We start from the raw sequence: 22,422 nt of genomic DNA on the forward strand, positions 1-22,422 counted from the left end.
TGGCAAAATTTAGAATGCGTTTTTTGGTCACAACAACGAATATTAATTTTTTTAGTTAATAGAGAATTTGAATTTCTGACTTTTTATTTGAGTTATATTTGAATATACAATAATAATACTAAAAAAAAAAGAGAAAATTAGAGGCCTCCTAATCTTTATAAAAAATAAATGAGTTATATTTTTTTACTTATCAATTGATTTTGAGATAGTTTTAAATAGAGGTGTTCAAAAAATCCAATTACTCGAAAAAACTGATCAAACCAATCCAACCCAACCCGTGCGGTTTGGGTTGGATTGGGTTCAAATAAATGAAAATTTTATGGGTTGGGTTAGTTCATGGGTTCATCTAATATAACCTAAACCAACCCGAATTTATTATTAACTTTTTTTTATTACTTATAACACAATTATTTTTACATATATTGATTTTAATTTTATTTAATTTATTTTTTAATAATTTATTCTTTAACTACTCTTAAAAGTAGTTTCTTTGTACTTTAGAAAAACAAATTTCACTATATAAATTGAAATTGAGTACTTAATCTTAATTCAATATATGAAAATAATTAAATTAGATTTTTACATATTTACTTTTTGCTTCTTTTAAGAACATAATTTTAAATAAATGACCTGATTAACTCGAACCAACTCAATCCAAATATTTCATGGTTGGATTGGGTTGGGTTCATTTTTTAATAAGAGTTATTTGGATTGAAGAAATTTATAACCCGAACAATTTGGTTGGGTCTAAAAAGTTTTTCAACTCAACTCATGAATACCATTAGTTTTAAAGAACTCAAAGAGATATTATGATTAGGGGCATATTGAATCCCCCTCTAATTATCATATGGAAAAATCACTCAATATTTATAAAATACATTAGTTTATTTCTTAATTATAATAAATTGTTGTTATGATAAAGTTTGATGTTTGATTTGCAATTATTAAACTAAAAATTTTTGTAATGTTATGATTTAAAAAAGAACCAGTAAAAAATTTTATTTCAATATGAAAAAAAAAACCACGTTTGATTTGGGAGTTGGAATATTGCAATGGATGATTTGGGACCTCAGAAAAATGTTTGGTTTACGTTGGCAGTTGACATGCATATTTTGGGGAAAAAGAAAAAAGAAAGAAAAATGAAATTAACAACGACAAACTTAAAAAATATGAAACCTTCTTTCATCTGTTTCTTGTACAATTCCAAATTGAATTCTCAAAGTTTAAGTTTGTCACGGTAGCTGAATCTTTGACCCAATCTCCCCTATTCTCCAAAACCCATTTCCACTTCTTCTTTATATTCACTTTATTCTCATTCCTTTATTGCCACTCCTTAAATCCTGCTTCTCTTCACGGTTGTGATCCTTTCAATCTTTTTCCAAAATGGTGGGAGCTTTGTTTGTTGTTGGTGCGCCGGTCGTCGACTCGCCGCCGTGTCCGTCTTTGTGTTCGGACTCATCGCCGGTTACCATTACGAGTCTTAGAAGTGGTGGGGATTTGGTTTTGCAAAGGAAATCGAGTCATTTGGCCGTGTCTAAGTCGGTGGATTTGAGAAGTTCGTTTGTCAATTCCGCCGGTGAGTGGCGGCTCTCGGCCAGTGGTGGTAACCGGAGTCGGAGGAACCAACGGAGGAACCGGAGGCTTGTTGTTGTCAATGAATTTGCTGGGCAGTATGAGGACAGTTTTGATGATGTGAAAATGGTATGGATATGATGACTCTCTTCTTCAATGCAAAAATGCAAAATGATCCGTCCCGTTTGGTAACAATTTCGTTTTTTATTTTTTGTTTTTGAAAATTAAGCCTATTTAAATAGGCTAAACGGGACAATTTCGTTTTTTATTTTTTGTTTTTGAAAATTAAGCCTATTTAAATAGGCTTAATTTTTAGAAGCCGAAAACAAAAAATGAAATGGTTCTTCGTCTTTTGATTTCCGGTTTTTGATCATTGTTATCAAATGCTTGCCTCTTCTCCTGCTTCCTGAATGATGAATGTTCTTGGCACTTGAATTCTGCATTTAAAAAGGGAAAAAAGAATTATTTTAAGCTCACCAGAAGCTTTCTATTTGCAGCAAATACAGAATTATTTCACATACAAAGCTGTGAAGACAGTTCTGAATCAGCTTTATGAGATGAACCCTACTCAATACAGATGGTTTTATAAGTAAGTGAAGCCTTTCACTTTAGTTTTTAAGAAGTTAATTCATTATGACTGCCAATGTAAATTCTTACTCTCTGGAAATCAAAACAGTGTTTCCAGTACATATCCATTTCCCCACCTAATCTTGAATTTCAATTTTTCTACATCAACAGCTTTGTTGTAAATCACAAGCCTGGGGAAGGGAAGCGTTTCATCCGAACTCTTGTAAAGGTAGTATGGCAATCTCTAGAAATTGTAAGCCTAAATATAACCCACTTGATTAAGACATTATATCGTCAACCAAATTCCCACATAATATGTTAATCTCAAAACGTGAAAAAAAGAGTCTATTTGAATTACATTAAGGATGAGTATATAATTTGAGTACTGAACAATAAGATATTGGATTGTGTATTTGTATGATTAACAGGAGAAGCAAGATTTGGCTGAGAGAGTGATGATAACAAGGCTTCATCTCTATAACAAATGGGTTAAGGTAAGAACAAACTTGGTATTTAGAGGACAAATTCTTTGTTGGAACCATTATAAGAACACATATTGAATTGTGATTTGGTGTTGTTTCATAGAAATGTGATCACGCTGAAATGTACAAAGAGATATCTGATGAGAACTTGGAGTTGATGCGAGAGCGACTAATGGAGACTGTGATATGGCCTTCCGATGACTAAAGCTTTTAGGAGATTGGCAGACTAGGAGCTAGCAGATTTTTTTTCTTAATTATTTTCCTTTAGTGTCGACCAATCAGGCCATGTTCTTAATTAGTTGTCATTCACATTCATATTATTTTCCACCAACTAATAAGAATTCTTACATCCAATAATATAAAAGTTTTCAATGTAAATACTTTCAACATCTTATACATGTTAAAAGTATCAATCTTATTGGATATGTTGCTATATACAAAAGACATTCTGAAGTTTAGTCCAACCGTATCATATATGTTGTACTTGTACTAATCAAACCTCAAAGATTTCTCATTTCGTACTAATTTAGGTATAACTCAATTAGTTTAAGCATATACCTCTAACTAAAAGTTCATAGTTTCAGGAACCCTTTAATATATTCATATATTGTTGAACTCAATAATAATAATAATAAATTATATTTCACATTCTGTGTCAACACCCTTCCACTTGAAAGACAATCATAATATCTCAATTTCTAAAGCAAAATTATGCAGGTGATATTTACTATCTTCAAGAGAAATTTATGTAGATCCACCATCATAGTCAAGGTGATAAAGGTGGTAATATTTAGTAAAAGGTGTTGGTTCATGGTTGTTGATTTAGAACTCTTTCAGTGATAACTCGAGGAATACATATTTAAAATGGACGTCATATATCTAAATCATAATTTGTACCATCAAGTAGAATGGTTTGTTTATACATGATAAACCAACACACTTGTGAAGGATAATGAGAATTTTTAGTACAAAGTATTCGTACCGGTTCGGTTCTTGGAGCAATCTTGATCTGTTGTTGGAACCAGGCAATTGGCCAATCACACCGTTGGAGATTGCAACGAAGAATGCAGCAAGAACAGTCCAAAATGTACACCTGTTCCACATAACAAGGAGCTCTTGTAAGATATCTTGGGAAAGAACAGAGAATATCGATCTGGGACTCATCCCCTCCATTTTACAATTCTCTCACAAAGCACATCTCGTTCAGTTTAGAATTAGCAGGATTGAATCATGAGAGCGAAATGCAAGGAGCAAATCTTGACAATTTTTTTTTTTTTAAAAGCTCTTTTACATATATACCCACTTAAAATCACGTTCTGGCGGTCTGGCTGGACGCCAGAAAATTCTAAATTTCAGCCCATATCTCGGATCAATGATGTCAAAGAATTCAAATTTTCGTAGATCTTTTCTGATTGAGGGTGTAAAACGTCAGTAGCAGTGAAATAGTGAACCCGATTTCCAATTACAATCCAGCTAGTTCCTGGAGGCTTTCCTAGACCTCTTTCTCTAAGCCGCTTTCTTATCTGTACAACCTCTGACCAAAGGCCTGCTGCTGCGTAGATATTGGAAAGCAAAACAAAATTGCCTGGATTGGTTGGTTCTAATTCAACAAGCTTTCCAAAGATGGTCTCCACTAGCTTTTTATTGCTTTTAACCTGACATGAACTGAGCAAAGCTCTCCAAATTGATGCATCAGGCTCAATGGGCATTGAGTTGATGAAAGCTATAGCTTCAGGAAAATGACCCCCACGACCAAGCAGATCGACCATACAACCATAGTGAGTAAGTTGAGGAGCCATACCAAAATCCTGCACCATGGAATTGAAAAGCTGCAAACCTGTCTCGGTCAAACCAGAATGGCTGCAGGCAGATAAAACAGATACAAAAGATGCATTGTTTGGCTTGAAACCATCATCCAACATCTTTGCAAAGGCTAGAGTAGCATCACGTCCGCGACCATGCATGCCATATCCTGTTATCATGGCATTCCATGAGACAATATTTCTTGCCTGCAGGGTGTTAAAAATCGTTTCTGCATATTGCATTTTACCACATCGCATATACATTGTTATAAAAGCATTTGCTAGTGAAGCATCCAACTCAAGAGATTTTTCCCTTCTAGTTGTGTAAGCATGCAAGCACTGTCCTAGTGGTAGATGGGCAAGCTGGGTACAAGATGTGAGAATATTTATGATTGTCACAGAGTTGGGCTCCAGCTCAGAAATCATATGGTTAAAAAGTAATAGAGCTTTTCCTGCATTGTCATTCTTTATATAACTTGAAATAAGGGAATTCCATGAGATTAAATCTCTTTGAGGACATCTAGTAAACAGATTTGTAGCTGATCCTTCATCACCACAATTGACGTACATTTCAGTCAGTGAAGTGTTCAAAGAAGTATTTATTTCAAGACCATTTTTTATTGCCAAACCATGGATCGATCGCCCAAACAGTAAATCACTTCCATCTTTACACAATGCGAGGAGAGATATCATCGTGTACGAATTAAACTTGATTTCTGATTCACACATCATCGTAAAGAGTTCAAATGCTTTGGCTCGAAACTTACTCTGAGCAAGTGCTGATATCAAAGTGTTCCACGAGATGACATCCAAGCCGCTCATCTTCTCAAAAACATTCTGTGTGTAATCAATTTGATTGTGCTCAACGTACATGCTTAACAATGCATTGCCCAGAAATGCATTTAGTTCCATTCCACTTTTCGTGGCATGAGCATGTAAGCCTCTACCCCATATCGAACCATCATTTAGATCTTCACATAAAGACAACAGAATCGCAATGGTTCTTTCGTCTTCTTTTATGTGTTCCAAACGCATTTTATTAAACAAAGCTATAGCTTCAGCATGAAATCCAAAAACAACGTAAGCAGATATCATAGAATTCCATAAAGCAGCATCAGAGGTGGGAACGGCATTAAACAACGCACATGATGATTCCAGATTTCCATTATCACTATACATATTCAATAGTGCATTTAATATAAACAAGTCATCAATAAAATTGAACTTGATAGCCAATTGGTGCAGTTGCATGCCTAATCGGAGACATTCAGATTCTGCACATGCTTGAATTACCACCAACATGGTAACAGCATCAAACTTTATACCCTCTGTCAGCATACTACTAAAAAGCTTCAAAGCTTTCGCGTAATCTCCAATATCAAAATATCCGGTTATTATTGCATTCCAACTCACTATGTTTTTCACCACCATCAAGCTAAAAACACGGTGTGAAAGTGCTGCATCAAATCTCATATAAAATCCTATCAAAGCAGTACCGACATAAGCATCCATATCAAACAATCCATTTCTCAAACAAAAACCATGAATCTCTTGTCCTAATCTTAACTCCAACATCTCACCACATGCCAAAAGCAGAGCCACTACGGTACGGGAATTGGGTGTGAGGCCTGCCTTTTTCATCTCCATGAACAACAACACTGCTTCCTTATAGCACGAACACCCCACATATCCCGAAATCAAAGCATTCCACGATACCAAATCTCGTTCAAGCATTTCATCGAACACTTTACTGGCCTCTGTAACAAGCCCACATTTACAATAGAAGTCGACCAAGGCAGTCCCAATCCGAACATCTTTGATCAAATCCGAATCCCTAATACAAGAATGAATTCTTACCCCTTTATCAATGGCGTTGAGCCTCCCGCAAGCCTTTAGAACAAGAGGCATTGTAGCAGAATCGGGTGCAATGCCAAGAGATTCCATCTGGGTATATGTAGAAAGAATGGCATGATCATTCTTAAGCTTGGTTTGGTGCTTTATGATTGAGTTCCAATCCTTTGAAACATTGATCAAATTAGGAGTTGAAGAGAGTCTATGAATGCTTAGAGTGACTGCAATTTCCATTGACAAAGACCCAACAACATTTGGCGGGGGAAGGAGAAAGGAAGTTAATGGATAGAGTAAAGGATTAACCGCTTCTTAGAGTTATGGGCGGAAATTATTTAATTATTTAACTGCGGGTTAAATTACAATTTCAATTACCTTTTAATATTTTGTATTAATAAGGAGGGCAAAATACATTTTTAGTCCTTAAGATTTGAAGTTAGTATCTATTTGGTCCCAAAAGTTTCAAAACAAACACTTTAGGATTTGTTTGGTAAAGAATCTGAAAACATAAATTTGAAATTAGGGATTAAATGAAAACAAGGTTGTATTTTATGTTTTCAGATATGTGTTTGGTAGTAAATTCAGAAATTGAATTCTAATATGAACAATTGTAAACTAATTGTAGTAATCCATTAAATATTAGTTGATAATAAATTATGATTATTTTAATGAACATGTTTTATGTTTAAAAAAATTGTATAATTATTGTTTGTAATATTATATAATTTATAGGAAATTTTGAAATTTTAGTTTCTATGGTTTGGAGTAAGTTAAAATTTAGGTTTTATGGTTTATAATTAGAATTTAACCATATGGTTGGATAAAAACTTCGTAATAAATAGTCCCTACTGGTAGGGACTATTTAAGAAGATTTAACAAACCATAGAGACTATATATGAAATTATATCAAACAATAGGAATTAAATTCTAAATTTTAAAACTAACTTTATCCGAACCATAGGGACCAAACATAAAATTTAACCTTATTTAATTTATGATACATTACCTAATACATATTTTAATTTCTTTAAAAAAATTAAATTGGGTTTATAACCTAACTACTATATTTCTAAATATTTTTATCTTTATTTAATATAATTTTACATTTGAATTTTTAAAATTCAAAATTTGGATACAAAGAAAATACGAAAATGTTGTTTTCAGATTTTGTACGGTTTGAATCATAAAATCGAAAATAGTTTTCAAAAACAAAATTTAGGTGTCTGCCAAACATATATTCACTGAATTGCAAACCAAACAAAACATAAAATAAAATTCAGATTGCGAACCAAACAGACCCTTAATCCATAAAATTTAGAAAATGGGCGTATTGAATAAGTAAATTTTAAACAAGGTTTTCATTATTTTTCAGAATTCGGTTGACTTCTCTCTCCCTCCCTTCCTCTTTTTTTTCTCCCCTCCATCTCTCCTCTGAAAATGGCTCTAACTAGTAATGCAAGCAGATCCATCAAATTCCTATACAACCCTAGGATTTTGTGCTTTCAATCAATGAATATTAGGCATGAACACCATAAACAACTAAGGGTAAGTTCCTATACAACTCTAGGGGTAATTGGCAAAAATGGCCATTTTGGGATTTGATTTGGTATATTTGACCTTTTTTAAAAAAATAATTTTTTTGACCCCTTGATGATGTAGGCATAAGAAATTTTTTATGTACAATTACTCTTATGCCTCATTTATTAAATTCTCACTCTTAAATTTCAACAACCAATCTACAACCAAAAAATTAGTTGTACAACCAAAATTAATTCACAAAAAATTCTCCACCAAAATTAATTCACCAAATTATTTTACAACCCACAACAAAAAATTCTATTCACAAAAAAATCTCTTCACGAAATTGTGATTCACAAAAAGTTCTCTTCACCAAATCGTCTCCAGAACGAAAAGTTTTTCGTCAAGTCCAAAACTTGTACCTCACGAAGTTGTGATTTTGTACACTTCGTAAGAAGATATATTGTTTCATTTTTGTATTCAGTGGTTCAATCATTTCTTTCATGTTAGAATTCATTTGCTTATATTGATGCTTGCTTGCTTGTTTCTTTTTTTCTAATGTCATATAGAAGCATATTTGAAAATTAAAACAAGAAAAAAAGACAAAAAAAAAAACTATTTTTTTAAGATACCTGACCGAACTTCCCCAGGTACTAAGAAAATAGGTTGAAATTATCCAGACGGGCTTCATGGGATAGGAACCAGAAACGAAAGGTATTTGAAAATAAAAAAAGTGACGAAATAACTATTTTCATTAAGATACCAGGCTGAGCTTCATTGGATATATTGGAAATAGGTTTGAAACTACCCAGACGGGCTTCATGGAATATAATCGGGTACGAGGTATGGGGCGACCCGGTCGGGCCTGGGCGGGTATTAAGGGTATTTTGCATGAAAAAAGTTTACATAACCCGGTTGGTAATTGGTGCCTACATGCATGGACCTCACTGAGAATTACGTGTATTTTGAATGTTCAAGAACTCGGCCTGGTCGGGAATTGGGGCCTACATACTGGACCTAGCTGGAAATTACGTGTATGAAAAAGTTTACATGAACCTAACAAAAAATTGGCGCCTACATGCATGGACCCGACCGGGGATGACGTGTATTTTGCATGAAAAAAGTTTACATGATCCTACCGGGAATTAGTGCCTACATGCATGGACTCCGTGGGGAATTACGTGTATTTGAATGTTTATGAACCCGGCCCGATCGGGAATTGGCACCTATATGCATGGATCTGGCTGGAAATTACGTATATTTTGTATGAAAAATGTTTACATGTCCCGACCGAAAATTGGCGCTTACATGTATGGACCCGGCCGGAATTACATTATTTTTGCATGATGGTTTTACATAATACAAAGTACTTTAAAAAAAAGAACATGTAACATATTTTGCATGTTTTACATAACAAAACACATTAAGCCAACTATAGAGTTTCATTCATCACTTGAATCATTAATTACAAAAAAGTTTACAAACTTCTAAAACAATGCTCTATTTGTCCAAATTTGAATGGCATATTGTCTACGAAAATATATCATTCTATCTTGTATTAAGGTGTATATTTTGGATCTGGTTACATCATATTTGAAAAATCTACATGCGAATATATCACCACTCTCATGTTGTTGAGACTCGAAATCAACTCGACCTAGAGGTTCATTTCCAATTCCATTATAACCTACATCTTTCATCAGATAGATAAATTGAAAGTCAACACAACACATTGAGAATAAATTAATAGTAAATACAACACAACTCCTTGAAAATTAAATATAACAATAATAATAACCTCTAAGACCGGTCGAACCTGGTCAAGTAATGGACCGGGCCAAAATCCATAATCAAAATTGACTGAAATATGCCCACCCGGATATGGGACCAGACCAAAAAATAGTATACTCCCTCACTCCACAACTGGTCCTGCCCCTCTACGCCCTTTTCCCCGGTTAGGCACGTATGAAACCCGACTGGGCAGGCTTCTAACCCCCCTTCCCCTCCCCCCTGCGTCTTTTCATTACTCATCGGGTCTTATACCCAGTTAAGCTTGTCTAAAGCCCGACCAGGTAGGTGCCCAACTTTCCTCCCCCATCTTTTCATTTGCCTCATCTGGTACCATACCCGGTTAGGCTCGTATGAAGCTCGATCATGTAGGAACCCTTTTCCAGAAAATAAATGTTCACTTTTTTTTGGAAAAAAAAATTAACTTTTTGGGTCCAAATCGTTCAGATAACGCCAAAAATAATGTTCTAATGCAAAAATGTTTCTCAAACAGAAGAAATATCAAACAAATGGCAAATTTCAAAATTAAAAATGGCCGATCTCAAAAAATTGATTTAAAACAATCATTTTCAAATGGAAAAATTTTAATGGAAAATCTGAAATTATCTTCAAATGGAAAGAAAAATTGCAAGAAGTAGGAAAGGATGGAAATTGAAGGGGAAATGGAAAGGGCCAAACGACTGGAATGGAGATAGTGAAGAGAATGGGTTGTGATTTTGAAATCTCAAGGGTTTTACATTGTTTGAAAATGGGTAGGGTAAAAAATCTACGTTTTTAAAAAGGAGCCAAAATTACAAAATAAAACTTGAAAAGGATTATATCTATCAATTTTCCCAACTCTAGGATGGACATGGCATTTGCACCAAAATTGACATGGGCCTGCAGAACAAAACATAATATAAAAGAGAAAGAAGTTGGTGAAAAACAATTTAGATGATTCGTAAATTCATAAAAAAGGGAAGTGCGGTTTCAGAGAAGGGGTAGAAGTGACAGAGAAAGGGGAAAGAGGAGAAACAGAATCAGAAAGAAAAAAAAAAAAAAAGAAGAAGAGAAGAGAAGCATGCCTAATAAAAAAACTGCTCTAGTCCTCATGGGACACATAAATACATGAAAACTTGGTTTCTATCCTACTGTAGTTAAGTATGCCAACTACCTCTGGTAAATCCCGAAGGAAACACAACCTCTGGTGAATCCCAAAGGAAACACAACCCCTGGTGGATCCCGAAGGAAATATACCCCTAGTGAATCCCGAAGGAAACACAATATCTGGTGAATTCCGAAGGAAACACAATCTGGTGAATCCCGAAGGAAACACAATATTTGGTGAATCTTGAAGAAAATACAATATGGTGAATCCCGAGGAAAACACAATCTGGTAAATCCCAAAGGAAACACAATATTTAGTGGGCATCTAACTAATTATTAAAGACACTATCACAGTCTCAACATCACAATTATCACAATATGATTTTATAACATACATATACACCTCAATATCATAACATACATATACACCTCAATATCCTGGCTATACAACATGCATATACGCCTCAATATCCTCATAGTGAATCAAGTATCATCTCTTACTAGCATGCAAGTATCTACGTGCACAAATAAATCTTTTAGATTCTCATACAAGAACATATATCGGTTATACTATACTATCCATTTATCATGCTATCGTTCTGTCATGATATTCATCCATTATGCTAGCATATATCTAGTATCTAGCCCGTGGGCAGTTCCAGTATTAAGATTACTTACCTCGATACTAGATTCAGATATCGATCCAAGAGGTAGTCTTCAATAATAAATCTTTGAATTCAATTCCCCAACGAAGCCTAAGTAACAACCATCCTCAAGATTCCAATCTCCAAAATCTTTCTTCAATCAGACCTTGTTTCCAACTTTTAATCCATTTCTCCCTTAAAATTTTCAATTCACAAAGAATTTAACTAACCCCCTTCCACAATGAAATTAATTCTTGACATTAATTTCAAATTAAATTTATATGACATAACTCCCTTCCAAAATAAATTAATTCTTGACATTAATTTCAAACTAAATTTGTGTGATATAACCCCCTTCCAAAACGAAATTAATTCTTGACATTAATTTCAAATTAAATTTGTGTGACATAAAAAATCAAATCTTCATAACTTTCCTCCAATTAAACCATTAAATTGAAACACCCCTTCCTTCCAAAATGAAATTAATTCTTGACATTAATTTCAAATTTAATTTATTTGATATTAAAAGTCCAATTTCCATAACTTCTCTCTAATTAAACCATTAAATTGAAACACCTTTTCCTTCCAAAATGAAATTAATTCTTGACATTAATTTCAAATTTAATTTGTTTGACATTAAAAGACCAATTTTCATAACTTCCCTCCAATTAAACCATTAAATTGAAACACCCCTTTCTTAGCAATTAAATCACAATAATTACATTTTGAATTTCCAAAATTCAAAAAATGTCCTCTAATACTAGAAAATATTGAAATTACATTAAGAACAAAATTTAGTGTGTTACATTCTTCCCTCCTTAAAGAACTTTCGTCCTCGAAAGTTCATTCCTGAAAAAGCTCTGGGTACGTGGTCCTCATCTCATCCTCTCATCCCAAGTGCCCTCCTCGAACTGGTGATTCTGCCACGAAATCTTTGCAACTGCTATTTCCCTATTGCGTAACATCTTCACCTCTCTGGCGAGAATCTACACAGGCCTCTCTTCATAACTCAAGTTGCCATTCAACCACAATGGCTCAAAGTCAACTACATAGGACGAATCTGTTACATACTTTCTCAGCATCGAAACATAGAAGACATTATGAACTGAAGAAAGTGATGGAGGCAATGCCAATCGGTAAGCTATGAGACCAATTCGCTCCAACACTTCGAAAGGTCCAATGAACCTCGGGTTCAGCTTCCCTTTCCTTTCAAACCTCAAAACACCCTTCATAGGTGCCACCTTTAAGAACACTTTATCACCAGTCTCAAATTCTAGGTCCTTACATCTCACGTCGGCGTAGCTTTTCTGTCTGCTCTGAGTTGTTTGCATACGAGCCTTGATCTTCTATATTGCCCCATTCATGACTTGCACTAGCTCAAGTTCTAGCAATTTCCTCTCTTCTACCTCATCTCAACACACAGGAGACCTGCAGCTCTTCCCATAGAGGGCTTCAAACGACGACATGCCAATGGTAGCCGGATAATTCTTATTATGCTAATTCCATCAAATGCAAGTGAGAGTCTCAACTCCCTGAAAACTCTAACACACAAGTGCACAACATATTCTCCAATGTCTGGTTCAACCATTCTTTCTGACCATCAATCTGTGGGTGAAATGCTGTATTAAAATCCAATCGAGTACCCAATGCTAACTGGAGACTCTTCCAAAAACTAGATGTAAAACGAGAGTCACTGTTTGACACAGCTGAAACTAGTATCAAAAGAGGTGTGACAACCCCTTCCATATATAACTATGAAACTTAAGATGCTGAAAACCAACAATACTTTAACACGCTCAAGCTGAGAACTATGAAAACTGTCATGAGCTTAAGAAATTCTTATCCACTAAAAACATATATTTGAGCTTACCATTCTATCATATGGAAAACTTCATATTTGTAGTGGAGAAACTGGTTATGCTATATAATGCGTCATTTGAAGATACGTACCAGAACAAATTTGCTCAACTGAATACTGCTTCTACTCTAAAAGCGCTGACTGTGATGTCTGTCTTAGGGTCTACATGTCTAAGAATAACTCTATCTAATTAAGTCTCACATTCATGAGAAACTTATCATGAGGCTCTATACTGTCTATAAAACTTCTTAAGCCAATCCTCATATTATTCTTTAGCCTTAAAACAATCACATATCATTACTTAGACCCTGTTGCAGATGAGTCTAAAATTCCCTCTGAAAATGAGGTTTTGAAGTCCCTAGATGGTAAAGCATCAGTCAATTGATAACACATTTCCATAACCTCGTAATAACCGTAATTGATCCCTATAGTTAGTTCTTACGATAAAATCCTCTTAATTCATAAGTCATAGCTTGAATTACTTGTATTCCCTAGAGCTAGTTAATTCAGTGCCCATGCAAGGGAAAACGTACTATCCTGTACTGCTCCAAACCCACCTATAGCAACTTCTTGTTATTAACTCAACTTTATTACCAATCTATCCCTTATGCCAATGGTGATATTGGAAGATCCAACTTACTTACTTTTGTGCATATACCACTTTTGTCTACTTCGAGTTGGATTAATTTCCTCTTTCAATCAAATTGATGGTCTTGCTAGTTCATGTTTCGAACTTGCACACTACGTCAAAATCCCTTAAATCTTACTAATGCCCTCAATGGTTTACCTCTTAACTAATGAAACCTCAACATACCATGTCAATAGTTCTTGAACATCTACTGTAGGGTTGGCAAAAAAACCCGACGGGGCGAGGATTCCCCGGTTTGACCGGGGATGGGGTCAAACCGGGAATTTATTCGGGGCCCCGTCCGGGGATAGGGACGGTATCCCCGCCCCGACCCCGACACCGATTAATCCCCGACCCCGAATTTATATATATATTTTTATCCCCTCCCCAGTCCCCTCTCGCTTTCTGCAATCTGCAACAAAACATCCCTCTCCTCTCGCTCTTTACATCGCTCTCGCTCTCGCTCTCGCCCTCGCGCTCGTGCTCTCACTCTCACTCATCCCTCCCCTCTCGCTCTCACTCATCTCTCGTTCTTACACGCTCATCCTTCCCCTCCGTTGAAGTCTGTCACGAATGAGGCCCCGCGAGGACCCTGTTTCCCCGACGGGGATGGGGGACAATTTCCCCTACGGGGCCGGAGACGGGGGACGCCCCCCGCCCCGCCCCGGTCCCATTGCCAACCCTAATCTACTGTTACTAGTAACTCCATTTTAGCTTATACCTTCTCAAACTTTTATTTTGGTAATAGATTCTTGTGCTAAAAAAAATTTTGATACCGATCACCTATGTAAGCTATCTTTCCATCCAACTCATATTCTCCTAAAGTTCCACACGATAATGAGATATTTTTCTTTTACACCGAAACAAATTCCTTGTAACCTCTCATATCATACCTCCAAACCATACTTAACTGGGAGTTTTGAATACATTAAATTCCTTTCTGTTTCCAAAAGAGTAAACTTTCTTGGATAAAAATTTTTTCCACTTTCCAAGTGGAACATAATCTTTTTACTAAAGTATATTTACTTAACTCCTCCATAAGTCTTATCTCTCTCACTAAGAATTTTCATCTTGTAGAATTCTCCTTTGCCAATTTTCATGCTTTTAAACTCCAAAATATTTTTGTTTGTTCATATTTGTCCAACTTTGATCTCCTCATCACAATAAGGCTATGGATTTAATTAATCTAGGTACTCTAAAATAATCCTTCAACCCAAACAAATAATACTTTGCTTTATCCCCTTTAAGTCTAAAATCATGTCCAACTATTTTGGTTTCTTTTAATGACACCAATTTAGCTAGATATTCCAAAAGAATCCTTCATATCACTACACATACTTTACCTAGTCCATCAAGTCGTAGTATTATCAAAGTGATTATGACTTATTAATCCTTTCCAAAATTCCTCTCAAAATGTTTGGTTTTAATATCTCAGAACCTTAAATAAATCCATAGTCTCTTCTTTTTCTCCTTCTTATCCATAAAACAACTTTAACCTTATACTTGAGTATGTGGCCTGTGAAGAAATTTATTTGTACTGACACCAATTGCACTACTCAACAAAAAACATAACACTAATCCTTAATGTATTCTTATCTAGAGAATTTTAATCCTTGACTTGAACATTTAAATACCTTTATTCTTGAATTATCATAACTCTACATAGTTTCATCAACCTTTAAGATCTTTGAACTAAGGTATATATTTGTTTGTTTCTAACAGAATTTTCATGAGATAAACTAGTGCCAAGTGACCTCATAATTTTATTTTTTTCTCCTTTTGTAGCATCGTACCTTAATAATCCGCTTATAATAACTTCTAACAAGCCACTGACCTAGCATTAGAATATAACTAATGCATTTAAGCTAAACAAATATTTAATGCACAACTACCATAAAACTTTTAATTGATAAGACATACCTGGCAATGACGAGGAATCCGTTCATGGGCCATAAGGACAATCTAGACTTACATAGTAAGTCAGTCTATAGAACCTAAAACATGGGCTCTAGTACCAACTGTAACGACCCGACCCCCTAGAACTTAAGTTAGGTCATTACTAAATACATGCATGCATGGAACTTAAAACCACACCCTTTTATGGTGAAATAAATGCTAAATAAATAAGGTAAGTTCAAAAGTTCTCCATTAAATTCAAATATTAAAAACAAAAAATGGGTACCTATAAATCATAAATGATAATAACAATTCTGAATAGTAAGTTTCAAACAACAAAACTAAAAGTTGAAAAAATACATGAAAAGAAATCTAAATATCATGAGCGGAAGCATAAAACTGGTCCCAGTGGCTCAATCACGAATTTTTCTTGTGAATTGTCGGTGCATCTCTACCTTTACCTGAAACAACAACATGAGAAATGATAAGTATAAAATACTCAGTAAGTAACCCCACTACTGGGGTCAGGCTAGGCATTTATGTCCTCTAGATGCCTACCTCTGGCAAAACATAAAAACTGCTCTAGTATTCATGAGACACATACATATATGAAAAACTGGTTTCTATCCTACTGTAGTTAAGTATGCCCACCACCTCTAGTGAATCCCAAAGGAAACACGACCCCTGGTGAATCCCGAAGAAAAACAACTCTTGGTGAATCCCGAAGGAAACACAATATCTGGTGAATCCTGAAGGAAACACAATCTGGTGAATCTCGAAGGAAACACAATATCTGGTGAATCCCAAAGGAAACACAAATCTGGTGAATCCCGAAGGAAACACAATCTGGTGAATCCCAAAGGAAACACAATACTTAGTGGGAATCTAACTAATCAGTAAAGACACTATCACAGTCTCAACATCACAATTATCATAATATGGTTTTATAACATACATATACACCTCAACATGGCTATACAACATGCATATACGCCTCAATATCCTCATAGTGAATCAAGTATCATCTCTTACTAGCATGCAAGTATCTACATGTACAAATAAATCTTTCAGATTCTCATACAAAAATATATATCGGGCATACTATACTATCCATTTATCATGCTATCGTTCTGTCATGATATTCATCTATTATGCTAGCATATATCTAGTGTCTAGCCCGTGGGCAGTTCCAGTAGTAAGATTAATTACCTTGATACTAGATTCAGATATCGATCCAAGCGGTACTCTTCAATTATAAATCTTTGAATTCAATTCCTCAGTGAAGCCTTAGCAACAACCACCCTCAAGATTCCAATCTCCAAAATCTTCCTTCAATCAAACCCTACTTCCAACTTTTAATCCATTTCTCCCTTAAAATTTTCAATTCACAAGGAATTTAACTAACCCCCTTCCACAATGAAATTAATTCTTCACATTAATTTCAAATTAAATTTATGTGACATAACCCCCTTCCAAAATGGAATTAATTCTTGACATTAATTTCAAACTAAATTTGTGTGATATAATCCCCTTCCAAAACAAAATTAATTATTGACATTAATTTCAAATTAAATTTGTGTGACATAAAAATTCCAATTTCCATAACTTCCCTCCAATTAAACCATTAAATTGAAATACTCATTCCTTCCAAAATGAAATTAATTCTTGACATTAATTTTAAATTTTAATTTGACATTAAAAATCCAATTTTCATTTCTCTAATTAAACCATTAAATTGAAACACTTCTTCCTTCCAAAATGAAATTAATTCTTGACATTAATTTCAAATTTAATTTGTTTGATATTAAAAGTCTAATTTCCATAACTTCCCTCCAATTAAACCATGAAATTGAAACACTCATTTCTTAGCAATTAAATCATAATAATTATATTTTGAATTTTCAAAATTCAAAAAGTGCCCTCTAATACTAGAAAATATTGAAATTACATTAAAAACAAAATTTGGGGTGTTACATACCCGTTGTAAAACAAACAACATCCAATAAAGTTTTAGCAAAACTAATATGAACCTTGTATGATATCTAGTTTTGCAATGATGTTTCAAAGGTTTAGGACAAAAGCTACTGAATGGGGGTCAATTATCCCTCCTCTAGATTGAGAAGTACTCAACCAGTCATTAATACCAGAACAATTCTAGTACCTATAACGACTAGTCATCCTTGATTTGGTCAAGAGATCATTAACTTACTTAACAATCTCCCTAAGTGTGACCCGTCATTTTAGGCCCTAAAGATCTGCCCCAAATAGCTAATCCGAAGGGAAAAAATCTGATTGGGGCAAAACCTAAAGCGACTCTATCCATTTCTGGAGTTCACCTTGATCTTGACCAACTACACAAAACCCATCCGAAAGGGGATGCTCCCAGGACGCCACGAGGGAGTACAAAATGATCTTACGGTGTGAACCAATGATAGAAACCGTAGGATGTGTTGACACACACCCTTCACCCACTTATTATAAACATTCTCTCCGTCCACCTTGATATTGACTCACGCAAACACCATCCGAAGGGGGATGTTCCCAGGGCACCACGAGGCCAAGCATGAATATCACGGTGTGAACATTCAGGGAAAAACGTGGGTGGAATCATTGACATATCAGATACATCTCTTCCTCCCAATGAATATCTTATAACCTAGGGTTTAGTTTACTTTAAAAAAAAAAAAAAAAAAAAAAAAAAACACGGCTAAGAATTTTAACTAAGTGACTTTTTAGGTTTGCTCAAGAATAACTTTTACCTTGGATAGTTAAACAACTTTTGATCATCATCCATTAAACTCTTTAACGGAGTCTTTGACCAATTTTCGCATGCTTGTAGAAAATTTATCTAATTCACCTTTCCAGGTAGGTTCCCAGGTAGGGGTGTTCCATTTCCGTCAGCTTAAGAACCCTAGCCTAAACAGAACCCGCCTCAGACAAAAGGTCCCTTATAGATAGATTTAAAACAAATTTAGTCTTTTATGCCTAGCATACAACTCTCGGATGTGAAGATAGAACTAGTCATACCCCCACATGGTGCATTATGAATAAAAAGACATCTGCCACCCTTGCATAAGGAAACAAACGAGCGGTCATACACTAAGAAAAGTGCATAGAAAGTAAATTAACTAGCAAAATGAAAAACATAGGATGAAAGCATGATAAAAAGAGGTGGAGGCGGACATGTGACTGTTGCGCTGTTTGTATGCTTCTATCTTGAACTACACTAGAGTGTTTATGTGTTGAACTTATTATGCGCCTAGTTGTAGTTAATCATGTGTGTGTCACAAGTTTTCTTATAGTTTGCCAAGTATAAACAAACTACAAGTTTCACATTGTGAGCCAAGTTCGAACTCAAGGATTTGTACTATGAATGTGTGGGAATTATGTGAATGTGGCAAAAACTAAGATAATTATAAGAGAGTCAAAAATCATGTGATTAAATAAATTTATGCAGTGATAGTATCTAAACAAGCATGGAATATTTTGAGTTTCATTATGAGAAAATTAAGATAGACAGCAGCTTTAACATGTGTAAAATATATGGAGGTGGCAGGGTTTGGGGGAAATTAATACCACATTCCTAAGTTTAACATTGAAGGATAATCCTAGCTTGCAACATGCATTCATCGCACACCTCTCAGCGGCCAGCCACACTTGTTATATTTATTTTATGCGTGAATGATGTTGCATTGAGCATAAAGTTATTTCTATCTCTAGAAACATTTCTTACTTTGCTTAATGAGATCCACAACTACTTAACCTCTCGGGCAGTTAGTCATAGTTGTTTGACTCAATGAGTGATCATAGGCAAGCATTTAAATAGTCATACACTAAACGAACAGGGTTAACCTTTAAAGATTCAACTTAGTTCATAGTATTAACCCTCCCCCATACCCGGTGAAGATCAGCTACTCATGGTAAATGAGAAAGCGAAGGTAAAGGTGGAGAAGATGTTGAAAGTAGACATGATGATATATATAGATAAAAATAAAGTAGTTGTTTACAAAATGAATTATCTATTAAGTCAAAATGCTATACAACAATAAACAACGGTAAGAAGTAAAGGAAATGGCAGTTGTCAGCAATTTCTTGCTTCTAATAGATGTATGTCAAGGCCACTGGTGATGAGATGGTGGTATGGAGTGGAGAAGGCCCTCTCAGACTCTTGCTCTGATGATGAATGAGGGTGGAGTTTGGAGATGGAAGTTCTCAGAAAAATGTTTTTTGCTCTCTCTTTTATTGTGGTACAAGGATTGAGCCTAAGGGTGTTCTTAGGTAAAATCTCGACTCTTGGACATTTTCTTCATGGGCATCAAGGCTCTATATAGAGAGTCATGTGCTAACAATTGTTGGGATTCCCACTCTAATCGATCATCATCTTCTGACATGGTAGGTGATAATGTCAGCACTGCAATCATGGTCAACATTATGAAATTGTGACAAAAAATCTACTGAAACTGGGTTAGGGATCCCGAGACATGCGATCAAATATTTGTTCATCGAGTGGAAATTTAGTGCATGCGGCCAGCTCCTACAATCAACTGCAAAATATACACTTGGACGCAATTTAATCCATGATATGCGGTCAGTAAGAATGTTTAGTGTACTTCAGTGCAAGTATAATATTCAACATGAATTCTTAGTAAAATCAATGCATATTCTGCTTATCTACCCTCATTATTCTAAGTAAAAGGCTGCAATAACTTGTATAACTATTCTGCTTATATACGTTGGTGTATGTCCATAGCCTCCAGCGATTTTATTTTGTCATGGGGCGCTTGTTTATCCCTGGCCTTTAACACTTTTTGCTATGGAGGTGCTTGTTTATTTCTGGCTCTCAGTGTTTTATTTTTAATGTAATGGTGCTTGTTTATCCCTGGCCTCCAACGTTTTTATTTTGTCATGAGGCGTTTGTTTATCCCTAACCCTTAACACTTTTTGCTGTGGTGGTGCTTGTTTATCTCTAGCCCCCAGTTTTTACTTTTGTTTACGATGGCGCTTGTTTATCCCTAGCTCTTAACACTTTTTGCTATAATGGCACTTGTTTATCTTTGGTCTTCAGCTTTTTTTTTTTTTTATCATGTGGCGCTTGTTTATCCTTTGCCCTTGACATTTTTTTACTGTGATGGTGCTTGGTTATCCCTAGCCTCCAGCTCTTTTTAACTTTATCATGAGGCGCTTGTTTGTCCCTAGCCTTTGACACTTTTTTGCTGCGATGACACTTGTTTATCCTATCCTCCAGTTTTTTTTACTTTTTCATAAGGCGTTTGTTTATCTTTGACTCTTGACACCTTGTTGCTACGATGGCACTTGTTTATCCTTGGCCTCCAGTGTTTTTATTTTGTCATGAGGCACTTGTTTATCCCTAGCCATTGACACTTTTTGATACGGTGGTGCTTGCTTATCCCTTGCTCCCAAAGTTTTATTTTTATTGCAATAGCTCTTGTTTATCAATGGGCTCTAGCATTTTTATTTTTTCATGTGACGTTTGTTTATCCCTAGCCCTATACACCTCTTTGTTGCAATAATGTTTATTTATCCCTGGTCTCCAACTCTTTTTTATTTTATCATGTGGCGCTTGTTTTATCCCTGGCCCTTGACATCATTAATATGTTTGAAGTGTTTACACCTTCGTCCATCTTCTAATACAAAATAGTGGTTACACCTTCGTCCACCTTCTATTTCTATAAGGATGTACAAAGGGGGCATGTTGTAGCTGTTAGGTTTGATGGCCTAAATCTCGTAGGGTTCTATAGTTTGTAAACCTTATATAAACAAACTTGTATGTGATTAATAATATTTGATATTTTATTCACTTTGTCTATGAAATATGTGATATTTTAGTTGCATTAACCACAAACCAATAAACTAACATCCAAGGTTATCGTTATAACTTAAACATGTATGTGGAGACATACAAGTGGATCATGTTTAAGTGATAACATAAATAGTTTGTAGTATATGGATAAGGTTGGGTACCTTATCCTGGTGACACTACAAGTATGGCACGCTTTGTAGATGTTACAAATATTGTAAAGTGCTACAAATGATCTGATCCTAATCATTCATGTATTAGACATGCGAGCGGAGATATTCTATACAAAGGAGTTTGTATAAGACCGGACCACGAAATGCTTAGTCTCATTATATAACGTCGTTCATAATAGAGACTTTCATTTCACTAGGATGACCATAGGTAATATGACCTTAATCCTGAGTGAGTTATGAACTTCTACCTATGAGGGCAGTTCTTTGATTTGTATGGGCGAGAGTGGCCAGATCGCCGACTCACCAAGCCTACCATTTTGGGGATTCGTCTTATTGGGGAGCTGGGAACTCAGCTATAGAAGATGGAATTCACTCCTTCCCCAAAGCAGGGGTAAATAGATAAATTGCTCCCTTAAGGGCTAATTCCGGGTCTTTAACAATGTGGCGCCACACCGTCTCCTGACCCTAGAGGGATTTAGTCATAGTGGGACTATGATTTATTGTTCATTAGGGGAATCAGTAGTACTTAAGGAGTTAAAGGTAACTACAGGGGCAAAACGGTAATTTGACCCAGCTGTACTTACGAGCAATTTGTGAAGGGTCATCGTACTGTTGATTAGTTATATCCAATGGACACAAAAATATATCTATAGTGCGATGAGTGCAGCTATCGGTCTTTAGTGGAGTGCCCATCAGTTAACGAATGGTGGATAATGTAATTAAAGAGTTTAATTAATTATTC

The 22,422-nt window shown here is 35.3% G+C and overlaps 2 protein-coding genes across 3 annotated transcripts; one reads left to right on the plus strand and one right to left on the minus strand.

Annotated features, from left to right (window-relative positions):
* Positions 1-1,140: 1,140 nt before the first annotated feature.
* On the minus strand, positions 1,141-6,651 carry LOC120089333 (putative pentatricopeptide repeat-containing protein At3g01580). 2 transcript variants are annotated; one of them, XM_039046771.2, is made up of 3 exons: positions 3,925-6,635; positions 3,604-3,714; positions 1,141-2,009 (listed from the first exon to the last, which is right to left on the minus strand). In XM_039046771.2, exon 1 carries the CDS (start codon positions 6,506-6,508, stop codon positions 3,974-3,976), a length of 2,535 nt encoding a protein of 844 aa, XP_038902699.1. In that variant the 5' UTR covers positions 6,509-6,635; the 3' UTR covers positions 1,141-2,009; positions 3,604-3,714; positions 3,925-3,973. The 2 variants fall into 2 exon arrangements, with proteins under 2 accessions (XP_038902699.1, XP_038902698.1); XM_039046770.2 differs by having other exon boundaries at positions 3,604-6,651.
* LOC120089334 (chaperonin-like RbcX protein 2, chloroplastic) lies at positions 1,384-2,999 on the plus strand. The gene is made up of 5 exons (XM_039046772.2): positions 1,384-1,701; positions 2,070-2,161; positions 2,311-2,368; positions 2,568-2,633; positions 2,725-2,999. Exons 1-5 carry the CDS (start codon positions 1,384-1,386, stop codon positions 2,824-2,826), a joined length of 636 nt encoding a protein of 211 aa, XP_038902700.1. The 3' UTR covers positions 2,827-2,999.
* Positions 6,652-22,422: the final 15,771 nt, after the last annotated feature.

Source organism: Benincasa hispida, chromosome 10 (genome assembly GCF_027475165.1).
Source record: "Benincasa hispida cultivar pf3 chromosome 10, pf3_genome.v1.1, whole genome shotgun sequence".
In the NCBI taxonomy this organism is placed as follows: domain Eukaryota; kingdom Viridiplantae; phylum Streptophyta; class Magnoliopsida; order Cucurbitales; family Cucurbitaceae; genus Benincasa; species Benincasa hispida.

What these genes read in the sequence shown, in the direction of transcription:
- LOC120089333 (XM_039046770.2), bottom strand. Translation starts at nt 6,508, where the DNA reads ATGGAAATTGCAGTCACTCTAAGCATTCATAGACTCTCTTCAACTCCT.
- LOC120089334 (XM_039046772.2), top strand. Translation starts at nt 1,384, where the DNA reads ATGGTGGGAGCTTTGTTTGTTGTTGGTGCGCCGGTCGTCGACTCGCCG. An exon ending in CAATACAGATGGTTTTATAA is followed by an intron (nt 2,162 to 2,310) that starts GTAAGTGAAGCC and finishes CTACATCAACAG; the next exon opens with CTTTGTTGTAAATCACAAGC. An exon ending in TCATCCGAACTCTTGTAAAG is followed by an intron (nt 2,369 to 2,567) that starts GTAGTATGGCAA and finishes TATGATTAACAG; the next exon opens with GAGAAGCAAGATTTGGCTGA.